Source organism: Alligator mississippiensis, chromosome 4, assembly GCF_030867095.1.
Source record: "Alligator mississippiensis isolate rAllMis1 chromosome 4, rAllMis1, whole genome shotgun sequence".
Classification (NCBI taxonomy): Eukaryota; Metazoa; Chordata; order Crocodylia; family Alligatoridae; genus Alligator; species Alligator mississippiensis.
Genome location: NC_081827.1, coordinates 152,432,125 through 152,445,162, shown reverse-complemented (window position 1 = coordinate 152,445,162; position 13,038 = coordinate 152,432,125). Strand labels below are relative to the sequence as shown.

Sequence of the window (13,038 nt, the reverse complement as noted above, 5' to 3'; positions counted from 1 at the left end):
GCCCTGCCCCTAGCCTTTTACTGTTCAGCCTTTAACTGTCAGCACATTCTCTTGACACCCTGCAGTGAGAAGACCCAGGCCCTGTATATAGCCTGCTAGGTCCTTCCTAACCTGGAAGTAGTGGCCTCTAGTCCTTGTATTACAACAGCTCGTTGCAACCCAACTAGAGATGCAGACACTTGAGTTCTCCCAAGTCCAAGATGCGAACTAGAACCAACAAGGAAAGGAATAAGCCATGTTCGTTTATAATACAACTGCCAGTGTCGGGGATCCTGGTCCTATGGAGACAGCTATCTGTGGACCATGCCTCTGCAGAGTCCAGGGCTTGCTGCTGTCCCTGGCATTGGAGAGGGACAGGGAGCTCAGGTCATGTTTGTTCAAGGAAAGGTCAGCCCAAGTTTACAGGTAAGATGCATGACAGTACTGCACTGCTTCAGGGCCTTGGTACTGTCTGACTATTCCAGCCAGCTGGAACCCAACTTCGCTGGCCAGACAGGGCAAATGCAGTTCTGCATTTGATCTTAAAAAGATGAGCAGAGCAGGTAGGTGAATGCTTGCCCATCCCTTGCTGCAGTCAGGCCTTTGTATCTAGCTGGGCCTACTACTGGAGTTCTGGAAACTAAGGATAGCTTCAGATTTTGTGGTGCTGACAAAACCAGCTCTATGAGCCTGGCTACTATTTGACTGCTTAACATAAGAAGTCTAGGTGGCAGCTAGAGCTGCAAGCTGCATTGGTTTCCATCCAGCAATGATGAGGGGACTGCAGAGCTGGGAATTGACCTTGGGATGGGGGTTGCTGGCTGCTGTAAGGTGTAGGTGCAAGAGAGAGCTTGGGTAGGGCCCAGAGCTTTTGGTATGCAGAAATGTTCCAGCTGGGTAAGGAGGATGTGGAGCTTAGCGTGGAGAGCTTCACTCAATGCCCAAATTCTTCAGCACCCTGCAGACCTCCTTGAGGTACTGGGAATCTGGGTAGCCATTCCTGCACAGGAAAGAGCAGGTGGGGTGAGACAGTGCCAACTGTGAATAGTAAGAGCACATCCTGTATACCAACTCTCCTAGCCCACCTCCTATACCCTACGATTTTAAGGAGGGAGGCAGAACATAACAGCTCTTCCCTGGCTGCAGCCCTCACAGTGGAGCATGAGACCAGCAACAGAGCTATAGTAGTCGCCACTTACTACCTCGCGCCTTGCTGAAAGGAGAGGTGTAAAATGGGGAGTTGGGGGAGGGGGGGGGGAGGGTAGGGAGGGTGAATTGGCATTCAAAGAAGGCCCTGCCTGCTCTTGCTCGGTAAGGACTAACCAGACAAACCTGTTGCTGCAACAGCTCCCACTGAAGAAAAAGGGCTGTCCTGGGTCAGGTTGAAGTTTCCTGTGGTACTGAGCTACACTGCTGTATTGGGGTGGGGTACTAATTCCTTCCTGTAAGCCTGCCTGCCTGCTACAGGTGGTGTAACTGTAATAGGTGCCTGGATGAACCCCAGCACCCAGGTCTGTTGGGTGGAGTACCGCTCTCCTTCAAAAGGCAGCCACAGCTGTGAGCCCCATTGTCAGAAAGTACCTGGGTTTGCCCCCTTCCAAGGAGGTCTTGTGAGGAATGGGGCCCCATGTCACTTTCTCTTCCTTGCCATCAGATCTGATCTGGAATGTCAGCCCGTGCTCAAATGCCTTCTTCAGCAGCTGTGCCGTCTTCTTCCCCTCCCGGTTGTCAGGCAGAAAGGCGAGGAAGTGCCCCCCCTTATATGGCCTCCCTGGCCGGGGGTCTTTAGCCTTTAAACAGTAGAGGGGAGGGAAGCTTTTTTGAAGTAATGACTCAGATCGGGTCAGCAACCCCTGGATATGTGCCAAGCATGGCACGCAAGGCCATTTGCTCGGCACACCACCACAGGCCTGGGCTCTAGGCAGCTGCTGCCAGCCACGAAGCCCAGGCTGCTCCCAGCAGGCAGCTGGATGGCTGCAAGCCCTGTCGTGGTTAGCAGCAGCTACCCAGAGCCTGGGCTGGCTGCAAATGGGAGGCTGCAAACATCTGCTCCAGGCTCTGGCATTAGCTCTATACTGGTGGGTGCATGTGTGCCTTGAAGCAGACTTTGTCCAGTGGCCCAGGAGCCCAGCTCCATGTGCCCACACATCTGGTTCTGTGCATTTTGTTGCATGTTGTCTGCCTCTGTCTGGTCCTGTGTGTGCGCACACGTGTCTGGTCCTGGATGTGTGTGTGCATGTGTCTGTGCTGGGTGTGTTCTGGTTCTGTGTTTGTGCACGTGGTTCTCTGTGCACATGTGTCTGGTTTTCTCTCTGCTCTCTTTTTTTTCTTTCTCTCTCTCATCTCTTTTTTCTCTCTCACTGCAACATGCTCAACAAAAAAGGAATACACAACAACAAAGGCAACGTTTATGATTATTACATATACTACTATGCAGTGCATCCTGCCACATACACCCTGCCCCCCTCCCCCATTTTGTTTTTCTGGCATGCTGGCACTCCAGCACCTTCCAAGGTAGACATTGTATTTTTTTTTCAGCACTCTGGCCAAAAAGTGTTGCCTACCCCAACCTAGAAGGTACTGTGGTGGTGAGGTGGGCTGTGGGTTAACATTCCCCCTGGAGCAAAGAGGAAGCTTGCGGGAGCTTTTCAGAAGCACTGTATTGCTTTGCTCCCCACTGGACCTATATGAGGTGCTCCTATCTGGTCCCCTCTGCCCTGCAAAATAGTGACAAGGGAGAGGACAAGTAGCTGGTACTGCTGCATATACAACAACCCACCTGGTTGATCATGTCTACACCAGCTCATCCCTGGAGAAGAACAGTCTGCCCTGAGTGAGGGGGAGGAAGAGGGGAAGGGCTCCTTCATCCCAGTGCTGGTGAAAAAGCAAGCACTGACCTGGGCCTGGGATAGGTGAGTGCTTGGAAGAGAGACAGCTCCTGAGCACACTTGGCAAGAGTCCAGCAGAGGCTCAGGAAGCCCTAGTCCCTACTGGTGTGGGGGTGGGAGTGAGGGCAGGGGTGCTGCATGCCCTTTCTACTGCTAGTAATGAATCTTTAGAGAGGACATGCCAATGTAATGTGGTCTCCAGTGTCCCCTATCCCTTGCACTGACAGACAGTTGATGCTGCATATGGAGCCACTAAACTCTGTGCACTCATGGGGTGCACAAGGGGCCAGGACTGGGCAGGATGTGCCAACTTTGACTTCCTAGCCATAGCCCTGCCTGACAACTGTGCTAAGTGACCAAGGGTGTGGCGGGGGGGAGTTACAGTACAGCCATGCAACCACTTGTCCAAACAGCAGCACTACACTGCCTCCTCCTCAGGAGGAGCCTGCTGGCTCTATCTGTTTATACAGAGGCAATGGTTTTGGCTGGAGTGCTGAAAAAACTGCAATGTCCACCTTTTAAGGTGTCAGAGTGCCAGCAGGCCAGAAAAACAAAACTATGGCAGGGGGTACATGGCAGGATACTGCATATTAATATAGTTAATAATAATACATGTTGCTTTTTTCTTTTTCTTTTTTACAGTAAACACCAGGTTTTCTACAAATTCTAAACCTGGTGACAATAAATAAAACTTCATGTACTGTCTTTGTTGTTGTGTATTCTTTTTTTGTTAAGTATGTTTTTGATATGAGATAGAGAAAGAAAGAGGGAAAGAGAAAGAAGAAAGGAGAGAGAAAAAAAATAGAGGTAAAGAAAAAAAAGGAGAGAAAGAAAAAAGGGAGAGAAAGGAGAAAAAAGACAAGAAATAGGAAAAAAAGGACAGAAAGAAGAGAAAAGGGAGAAAGAAAAGAAAAAGAAAACATGAAAAAAGAGAAAAAAAGGAAAGAGAGAAAGAAGGTGTGTTCCTCACTGCCCATGTCTCCCATTGCTACTGGCTGCAGCTCGTGCCTGCTGGCACAGGGTAGCATCCAGCAGAGGGAGGCAGGGACACCCCAGCAGCAGCCACCAGGGCTGGGACACTCAGGCCTCTCTGAAGGTAATAGCGGGGGAGCCTGGGCCCAGGGCTGGGAGGGAGCCTGGCTGGGGCCTGGGCAGACAGACAACCCATCCCACCTGGTTAGGGGCAGCACCAGGTCGACAAGCGCCAGGGCTGGGTGCTCAGGGCAGGGTCTGGACTGTGTGGGGAGAAGCAGGTGCAGAGGGAGGCACTATGGGCAGGCTGGCCTGGCCCGGCCCTTGGAAAAGCAGCACCTGCAGGAGAGTGGGGACCAGGCAGGAAGTGGGGGCTGCCTCAGGGCTCTGCAGACTTGGGCTGTGGTGGGCTGGAGGGGGCACCCAGTGGCACCCCAGGTGGTACCTGGCTCGGCTCGGTCCACACAACTCCACGGGGATGGGTTGCAGCCACCCTGCCCATGAGGGGATGCCACCTGGCCACAGCAGGATGCCAGGTTCAGGGAGCTCCCAGCTTCAGGCTCGGCCTTCCTGCATGCTGGGCAGTGCAAGTGGGGTGGAGCCACCCCTGGTGCAAGGGTCTGGCCACAAGGCCGGGCTGCAGGAGCCCTTTGGGCCCCAGGAACAGCTGCTGTGGGCAGTGTTCTAAGCTGAACCAGCTGGGAGCCTCCAGCACAGTGGCCCTCTGCAGTGCCTTTGGGCCCCAGCCTCAACCACCTGCAGCTCCCCTCCAGGGGCCGGGCCAGGCTGGAGTCCACAGCCTGGGACAGGGAGCAGGGTCAGCAGAATGCAGACAGCATCCCTGCCTGTGTTTCCTGGACTCTGGCCCTGGGACCTGTGGCTGCTCCAGAGCCCAGAGCAGCAACTTAAAATAAATATTTTTTTAAACAATTTCCTTACACACCTCCTGGCATGCCAAGGAAAATGTTTCCATGTGCCAATAATTGGCACGTGTGCCAGAGGTTGCCTATCTCTGGTCTATACTTTCTGGCAGCAGAGGAGCATGGTCTGCCATTCAAAAGGCTGGGAGGACCTGCCCTTGGAAGCAAGTTCTGGGGACTCTGTTCCATTATCTAGAGTCTATATTTGGCGGGGAGGGGGGGGAAGACACGGACCTGCTGTTCCTGGCAGGCCTTTCCAATCCTAGGACTTTATGATATAGGCTCAGGTGATCTCTGAAGCCAGCATTCATCCCATGGCAGGTACTGCAGTTGGCACTGGGAGACAGCCAGCTCTCTCACCCCAAACCAGGTGTAAGGAAGCAGGAACCCAGTCTGAATGCCCCCTGGGTAGATGCTCCTCTGCTGTGCTGCCTGCACCATCCTCCCTTGTGGCTGCCTGATGGCTGGCACACTGCACCCACTGACTATCTGACTGAACAGGGCCAGAGCACCTGTCTATACACTTGCTACTTCATTCCCTCTGACTGCGTCACTTGTGCAGGTGCCACACCCACATGATTGGCCTCTGAGGGGACTGAACCACCCACAGCAAACACCCACCAGATGGGAAGTCCCTCGGCCCAGCTACCTACCCCCTGCACCCCATCTGGGATGTTGTAGACGAGCTTGAGTGTCGGGTCACGGTAGAAGCCAGGCAGACTCTGGGACAGGGAGCTGATCTTGAAGGTCCCTTGATTGGCTGCGGAGGGGGTACTGGAGCAGAGGGGCAGTCTGTCCTCTGCTGCAAAGCAAGCCCTGCATAGGGTGCGGCCGCCTGGAACCCAACAGGTTGTCGTGCGCAAGGTCTGGCACTGGTCACATGTCTCCAGCTGGTGCTGAGATGCTTCCTGCCCAGCGCCAGAGCTGGGGCTCCTTGGCTGCACCTCTGAAGTCTTGGGCTCTTCCTGTGTGTCCCCAGCTTCTATTATAGAGGAGGGCTCTTTCTGGCTTCCAGGCTGCAGCATGGAGGATCTCTCCCCCATGGCCCGGGGTGGCTGGGCACTCTCAGAGCTGCACAGCCAGATAGGCAAGGACTGTGGGGCACCATCTACTGTGGGGAAAGGGGGCCGCAAGCTGCCTGCTTCCTCACTGAGGCCTCCTCTGCTCCTGTCTCTTGTAAGCTGGAATTTGTCAGGCAGGACCTGCTTTACTCTGGCCACCTCAAGCTCTCCCACTGGCCTCTCCTCCTTCTGCAGGTCCTGAGAGTCCCTTGGGCTCAAGTGCTGGTTGTCTGCTAAGCTGGTGTCAACGTGACCACTGTCTCCCTGCCCATCCCTGGAATCAGGCTGGTAGGTCAGGTCTCCCAGCCCCAACACTGGCTGGGAGTTGCTGGCTTTCAGGATGCTCCGCTTGAGGCTCTCTGGTCCAAATTCATCAGCTCCAATCTGCCCAGAGCCACCCTCTTGCATGTCTGACTGATCAGTGTCACTGTAAATCTCCAGCTGCTTCGAACCCACTTGCAGAGATCCCAAGCTGCCCAGTGGAGGGGCTGGACTCCTTCCCCCCTGGGTGGTGCCTGGGCACTCTGTGCCTCGAGTGCTACCTAGCCCTGGAGTTTGGGGCAAAGAGTGCAGTGCATGCAGCCTCCAGGCAGAAAATCTCTGGAAGACCTCACTCACCTTTGGTAGCAGCCCCTTCGGGCAAGTGAGCTGTAGCTTGTACCTGTCTTTACTGAGATGCACCTGAGTCGAGCAGCCTTTCAGGAGACTACATAGTTTAGCCAGGGCTGCATCGCTGGGCCCATCTACATCAAGCTCAGAATAGCTCAGGCTCTGGCAGATGAGACTGGGACACACTTGAAGACAGAGAGACTCCATCTTCCACTTCGCTTGGAGAACTTTGGTCCTATCCTGAGCTTGGAGCATCAGCAAAGTACAGTCACTGCTGCCCTGCTCCGTAAGCTGCACGCCTGCCTCCCTGCATAGCTCTTCAACAGCAGACTGGTGCACGTCCTTCAGATATGCCCAGTGCAGAGGGTCCAAGCTAATTTCCTCCATCACCCCAGGGTCTCCCCTGGCTGTCTGGCTGGGGTCTTGGGGCTTGCTGCTTTCCTTTGACTGTGGTATGGAGAAGCTATTGGACCGTCTTAGGGTACCTTTGGATAAGAGGGGCTTGGAGTCCAAGGCAGAACAGGTCCCTGTTGTATCAAAGAGGCCCAGGGACTGGAAGGCATTTGACATACTGCTCAGGGGCAGGGGCTTTACGGGACCAGAGCTTGTCAGGCTCCCAAGACTCTGCCCTCCCTGTGGGCTGCCCTCCCTGTTGCTGCTGACCAAATTAAGGTTCTTGGGTCTTCCCCGCAGGGAACTGGACTTCATTCGATCCAGTTCCTTCTTGTCCTTCCGCTGAGCCTCTACAGCTGGCTGGTTCTGTGCTGCTGGACTGCTCTGGCCAAGAGCCTTGGCCTCCTTCAACCAGCTGCCAGGAAGTTGCCCCTGCCCTGCCATCAGGGAGCTCTGATCCAATGTGGGCCATGCACTGGCAAGGGACATGGCTTTTGGGACATTGAAGTTCACAGCCAGCTTGTGTTCTCCTTTCGGCTCCAACCTGCCCGGCCTCAGCCTTGAAGTGGACACATCCGCAGTAGGTGCAGGCTTGTCTACTCTGTGGAGGGCTGCTAGGTTTGGGGCCAGGGAAGCACTGGGTGTCTTGAGCACATGTTCAGCCTCTAGCCTAGTGCTTAGATCCTGGATGTATTGCTTGGCCAGGGAGAGGTCAACCATATTCCCTATGAGACAGAGATGCTTCTCATCTTCATGACAGAGTAGCTGAGGGTACAGCTTCTGCAGGATGCTTGGCAGCCCCCCCCACATTCTGCTGTCACCGCTCAGCTCCTTCTTGCTGATCTTCTCCTTGCGTAGACTGACTTCCAGCTGCTGGTAGAGTTGCAGCAGCACCAGACGGGCTTGCACCAGGGATCCTATGTCTCCAGGCTTCTCTGAGGAGGCCTGCAGGTACAGAATAGTGACACCATCGCTGCTGACATCCACCACATCTACCTTGTGCTGGCGCAGCACCTCTTGGTACTGGTCCCTGCAAAACTTCTGCATGTACATGTAGATGTCTGAGTCCATCACCAAAGAGAAGTCCTCCAGCTGCTCCACAGCTTCTCCATCCACAGGCTCTCTGTGCAGTGGGCGTTCAGCAGCCTCCTCACATGCCTGGCTGCCACTTGGCTGTTTCTTTGTCCGTGGCTCTGGTGGGGGGGAACAGGACCCTTGCTGGGAATCAGACATGTAAGGGACCTTGCTCACATGGCAGGCTCCTGCCAAACGGCTCTCCACAGTGGGGTGGCCCCCAAGGTTCAAGCTGTGCAGCAGCTGGTTGCTGAAAGCCTGCATCTCCATGAAGGGCCCCTTAATGGTGCACAGAGTCTCCCTGCGGTCAAAGCTAACCTGCACATTACTGTAGTCCTTACGCAGGTTTCTCAGGAGGGTTTTGCCATCTGGGAACTTCCCATAGTCGATTATCATGGAAACACCCACGAATATCTGCAAAGATTATGCAAAAGAAATCAGAGGGCAGCTGCTGACAGCCCGCTCCCATTACACAAGGGAGGCAAGCGTCCTGCTGCCATTCACTCCCAGAGCTGGGAGACAGGGACTGCTGTGCACTCCACCCCCTGAGCCCCTGCCTTTCCAGCTGTGCAGCTCCCAGAGATGCTCCTAGGCAAAAAGAGCCAGCACTCTGAGTTCCCTTCCACCTAGTGTATGCTTATCCCAGGTTGGATACAAATTCCCATGTGGAGACAAACAACCTCTGGGGTCTGGGAATGCTCGTTGCCCCAGTGTCTCCCTTCCTTCCCTCCTGTGGATCTGGCTGGGTTTGGCCAGGGATCCTCAGCACTCCTCAGGGATGTAATTAATAGGGGAGACCAGCTGGGTCAGGGCTGGAGCCAGCAACCTAGGGCAAAGTCTTGTCCCTTCCACACTTAGAAAAAGGGTCAGTGCTTACATCAGCTATATGTGCAGGGAGCTGCTCAGACCAAGTGAGCTCAAGAAACCCTGCCTCCCCAGAGCCATACTTAAGGGCTCCTTTGCAGAGGGGTGGGATCAAAGTGTCTTCCTCCTCCCTCTACTTAGACTGTCAGGCTGCCTGTCTGACACAACACAGAACTGTGGGGGAGACAGCTGCAACAGACACAGACAGAAGGCTCTAACGCCAAGCTTCTGCATTCAGACAGCATAAAGCTAAGAGCAGCAGTGATGGGAATAAATTTAACAGCCTCAGCCCCCAGCCTTTCCCCTAAACTCCCACAAGAGGGAAATCCCTCCTAGTCTAGCTAATGAAATGACCAAGAAATGAACAGAATCCCACCCCTCCAGAAGCTGTCTGTATACACACAGGCTCAGACTAAGCTTTGTCTCCTCCCCCACACCATTCCCCCTGTGCTGGGGTAACTGCAACTGTAGAAGGATCAAGTGTGAGATTGCCCATGTCACTGCACTGCAAGTGGGTGTTATCAGTGAAAGTCCCTTTCAATCCTCATTTAAATATGAATGAAACAAGTTTGTTTAAAATCCAATTAGGATTAGAGGCCTGGTAGGCTCTACCTCCTATTGAGGCACACAGACACCCTGGAGTACCAACCTGGGCACTCACTGAGCTATTGCAGGGGCAGGTGTGTGACTAGCATAACCAGAGCTTCCCTCAGCACATGCTACAGCTCATTACCTCATCAGGGCTTGGCTCAGCTAAGGCCGCAGTCACCTTCAACAGGTACTTTTTTCCACCAGTCGATAAAATGTGGTTCTCCATCTTCAGGACCCTCTGAGCCACTAGACAGGGGACAGCGATATAAACCAATGAGTACCTTCCCCTGTCCCCTCTAGCCTGGGGAGCTCCCAGCCAGGGAGGGAAGCACTATAGAGCCTGAGCCTGTGAGGACATAATTTCTGTCTCTTGTAACATGTCACCTGAACATTACTGTGGTGCCAGCCAAGTTGCAGGATGGGAGTCTTCTTGTTCTCCCCTAGCGGCACGAGCCCAGGGAGAAGCAGGCAGCAGGGTACCGAGAGTTCTCAAACAGGACTAGGGCCTGATCCATTATCCTCCCATCTTGTGCATGGGCATCCAGTTTCCCTCTGGGGACCTCTTGCCAGTTATAATTTGGCCCTCACCCCCACATGCCGTTTAGTGCTAGTTTGCCCTCTTGCCCTGTTACCTTCCTCCTCTTCAAAGGTGATGAGGGCATAGCCTGGGCAGTCAGCTGTGATCTGGATGTCAGCGATCTCACCCCCACCATTGCGGGTGCGCAGGAAATGGATGGTGAGCTTGTCAGCAACACTCTCTGGTGGGATGTCTGTCGGGATGCCCCCCACACGCACTATACGGCCAGCCATGTGGCCAGATCTGTGGAAGCAACATGAAAGTGAGGCCACATGCTGAACTCCCCAGCTGGTCACCAAAGCACCCATAAATCCACTAGATGCCAGCAGCCATGCTGGCAGTAGTGACTGTGGCACCAGGTTTAGAGGCAGGAGACCACAGACAGACTGCAGACCTAGCTATCAAAGGGTTAATATTACACCCATCTCTGTGGTAGCTGGGCCTAGTGGTTAGGTCCCAGCCCCCTCCTCCACCCTCAGCCAGCCCAGCTGTATGAGGAGGATGTGATCATGGTTGCACAGAGCTGTGCAGCTGAATTCAGCTCGTCTGAAGCAATGCAGGGTCCTCAGACACTGGGACATGGGCCCAGTGGCACCTGATGAGGGTGAAGGCTGAACCTGGACCATAGCTAACCTTGAGTGGAGCTCTGCCTCACTGACGGGCACTGTAGGACCTTAACAACTTGGAGCAGACCACACTTTAAGGCCCACTGTTTGACTCTGTCACACACAAGCCCAGGGGAAACCAGCACTCTCATAAAGTACCCCTGTACCTCTGTGACTAGTGAATGGCTGGGCCTTGCTCTGCAGCTTCCAACAGCTCATGCAGAGTATGGCAGCCTCTGCCCATGCCATTTCCGGGGGACTGCAGGTCACATGGTCTGCAAGGTGTTTCCTATCCCCTTTCACTGCCCCCAGCCCAGTTTATCTCACTGGAAACTGAAATGTCAACTGGGCTTTTATTTTCCACCCTTCAGGCATTAAAACTCCCAACTGTGCAGCCACCCTCTGTGAAGGGACACTGTGGCTCTCCCCTGCAGAGGGCAACAGAGCAGCCAGCTCTTGCAGGTGCAGCAAGGCCCCATCAAGTCTGCTGGCTGTGTGTGGCTTCCAGCTGGTATCAGCCCCTCATTCTGTGACCAGAAGGACAATGCAGCCAAAGGGCTCTGCCCTACTGCATGCACATCAGCATCACTCATTCAGAAAGGGCCCCGGGAGCCTGGTGCTCAAGTTCAAAAGCTCTGCCAGGGGTTCCTGGTGGTCTCTCTGGCACCAGCACCATTCATGACAGCCCAATTAACACACAACGCTGCATCTGAGCAGTTCATAAATATTATTGAGGCCTTTGAGAGGGGCCCTCAGTAAATGCTCATTAAACTTCAGGAGCTGACTGAGAGGTGTCATCACGAGAGCAACTGCAGACTCAATGCAGCTTCGGCTGAGTGCACACAGCACCACCCAGCCACACATACCTTGCCCTCCCCACACCAGGAACCCACTCAGAAAGGGAAGGATATATAATGGACTTCCCCACCACTGCCAGGAAGAAGAGAGACCCTGCTCACAGGGAAAAGCCCCTCTAGAGCCTGCTGCTGGAGGCCACTAGACTGGGGCAAACCCAGAACAGGGTCAGGGTTTGGGAAAGGGATGGGATCCATGTTTCCCCTGTCTTTAGGGCAATGGTGCATGGCCTGGCTGTCATTGCCCTGCTGGATGTGCAGCCAGTTATCATCTGCAGCATGGTGCACTGCTAGGGTGGTCATCGAGGTACCTCAAAAAGAGAGGATAGCTGCATTTCGTGCAATTGTGTCCCCACCACCATGTTGAGGGTGAAGGCTGAACCCGGGTCATAGCTAACCTTGGGTACAGCCCTGCCTCACTGACGGGCACTGAAGGACCTTAACAACTTGGAGTAGACCACACTTTATGGCCCAGTTTGACTCTGTCACACGCAAAGGGAGAGCCTGGAGGAAACCAGGTGCAACTGTGTCCCCACCACCATGAACATCGCGTGCCTCCAGGGGCACAGCTAGCTCCCACAGGCGGTGGCAGCGAGGGGGATGTGGTAGTGGCCAGCAGGGAGCTACCGCAGCAGTGTCAGTGGTGCCAAGTGGTGAAAAAGAAGATGTAAAGGTGTCTGGTTTCATATCAATAAAGGACAGAGAACCAGAAAAAGGACGGTCCTCTACAAACCGGGACGAATGGCCACCATAGCTATGCACTGCTGCAGGCACCCTGCCGTGAAGCACTGAGGTGCCTCGTGTCAGGCCCCAGCAGATCAGGTGCCCCCCTGGCAAATGCCTCGGGTCGCTGGCGCTCCTGGAGCGCGGGGCCAGGCCGGGGACGGGGCCGCGCAGGCAGCCAACGAGGGGGTTAACACCTACCCGAAAGGCGGTCGTGCCCCAGTGCCGTGCCTGCGGCCTGGTGCCACCCCGCAGCGCCAGAGCTGGCCGGGACACACAGCCCCCCGGGCCCAGGCCCGAGGCACTGCCGGGGCGCCCGGGAGGACAGCGGCCGGCCCGGGTGTCTCAGAGGCCGGCCCGGAAAGGGGCCAGCGCTCCCGGCCCTCCCCTCCCCTCCCCCGGGGCTGGGAGCGGCAGCGCCCGCCCTGCGCTCGGGGCCCCGCCGCCGCCGCCGCCGCCGCCCCGGCCTGCGGCTCCCGGCACTGGCTGGGCCCCGCTCCCTCCTCCCGCCGCGCCCAGGCCCAGGCGGACAGGAGCGGGCCGGGCCCCGCGCTACCTGCGGCTCCGATCCCAGGTCCGGCGGGGAAACGAAAGCGAAAGTCCGGAGGAGCTGCCCCGCCCCGCGGCGGGGGTGGGCGCGGGGAGCAGCTGCCGTAGCCTAGCCCGGGGAGACGAGCGCCGCTGGCCCCGGGCCCCGCACCCGCGCCGCCCCAGCCCCCGGGGGCGGCTGGACTTCACCCCCGAGGCTGGAGGCAGGTCGGGGCGAGCTGGTCCGTGCGCTCCGGGGGCTCCAGCGCTGCCCCGGGCTCACGGGGGCCTTGTCCCCCCGCTGCAGAGCACCCCAACAGCTCCCGCAAGGGGGAACCTCCTTGCCACTGCACCCTGTAGCCCTCACCATTGTACCAGGACGCCGCAGGCCTGCATCTGC

The 13,038-nt window shown here is 55.8% G+C and overlaps 1 protein-coding gene across 1 annotated transcript; it reads right to left on the bottom strand.

Annotated features, from left to right (window-relative positions):
• Positions 1-222: 222 nt before the first annotated feature.
• LOC102572478 (uncharacterized) lies at positions 223-12,512 on the bottom strand. The gene is made up of 6 exons (XM_019500264.2): positions 12,312-12,512; positions 9,984-10,171; positions 9,494-9,597; positions 5,413-8,310; positions 1,561-1,769; positions 223-979 (listed from the first exon to the last, which is right to left on the bottom strand). The coding sequence occupies exons 2-6, from the start codon at positions 10,159-10,161 to the stop codon at positions 910-912; spliced, it is 3,459 nt and encodes a 1,152-aa protein (XP_019355809.1). The 5' UTR covers positions 10,162-10,171; positions 12,312-12,512; the 3' UTR covers positions 223-909.
• Positions 12,513-13,038: the final 526 nt, after the last annotated feature.

Bases quoted from the DNA above. Each gene is read 5' to 3' on its own strand.
- LOC102572478 (XM_019500264.2), bottom strand. From the start codon at position 10,161: ATGGCTGGCCGTATAGTGCGTGTGGGGGGCATCCCGACAGACATCCCA. The intron at 9,598-9,983 runs GTAACAGGGCAA...TCCCCTGTCTAG, and splicing joins CACCTTTGAAGAGGAGGAAG to TGGCTCAGAGGGTCCTGAAG. The intron at 8,311-9,493 runs GTAATGAGCTGT...TAATCTTTGCAG, and splicing joins CTGAGCCAAGCCCTGATGAG to ATATTCGTGGGTGTTTCCAT.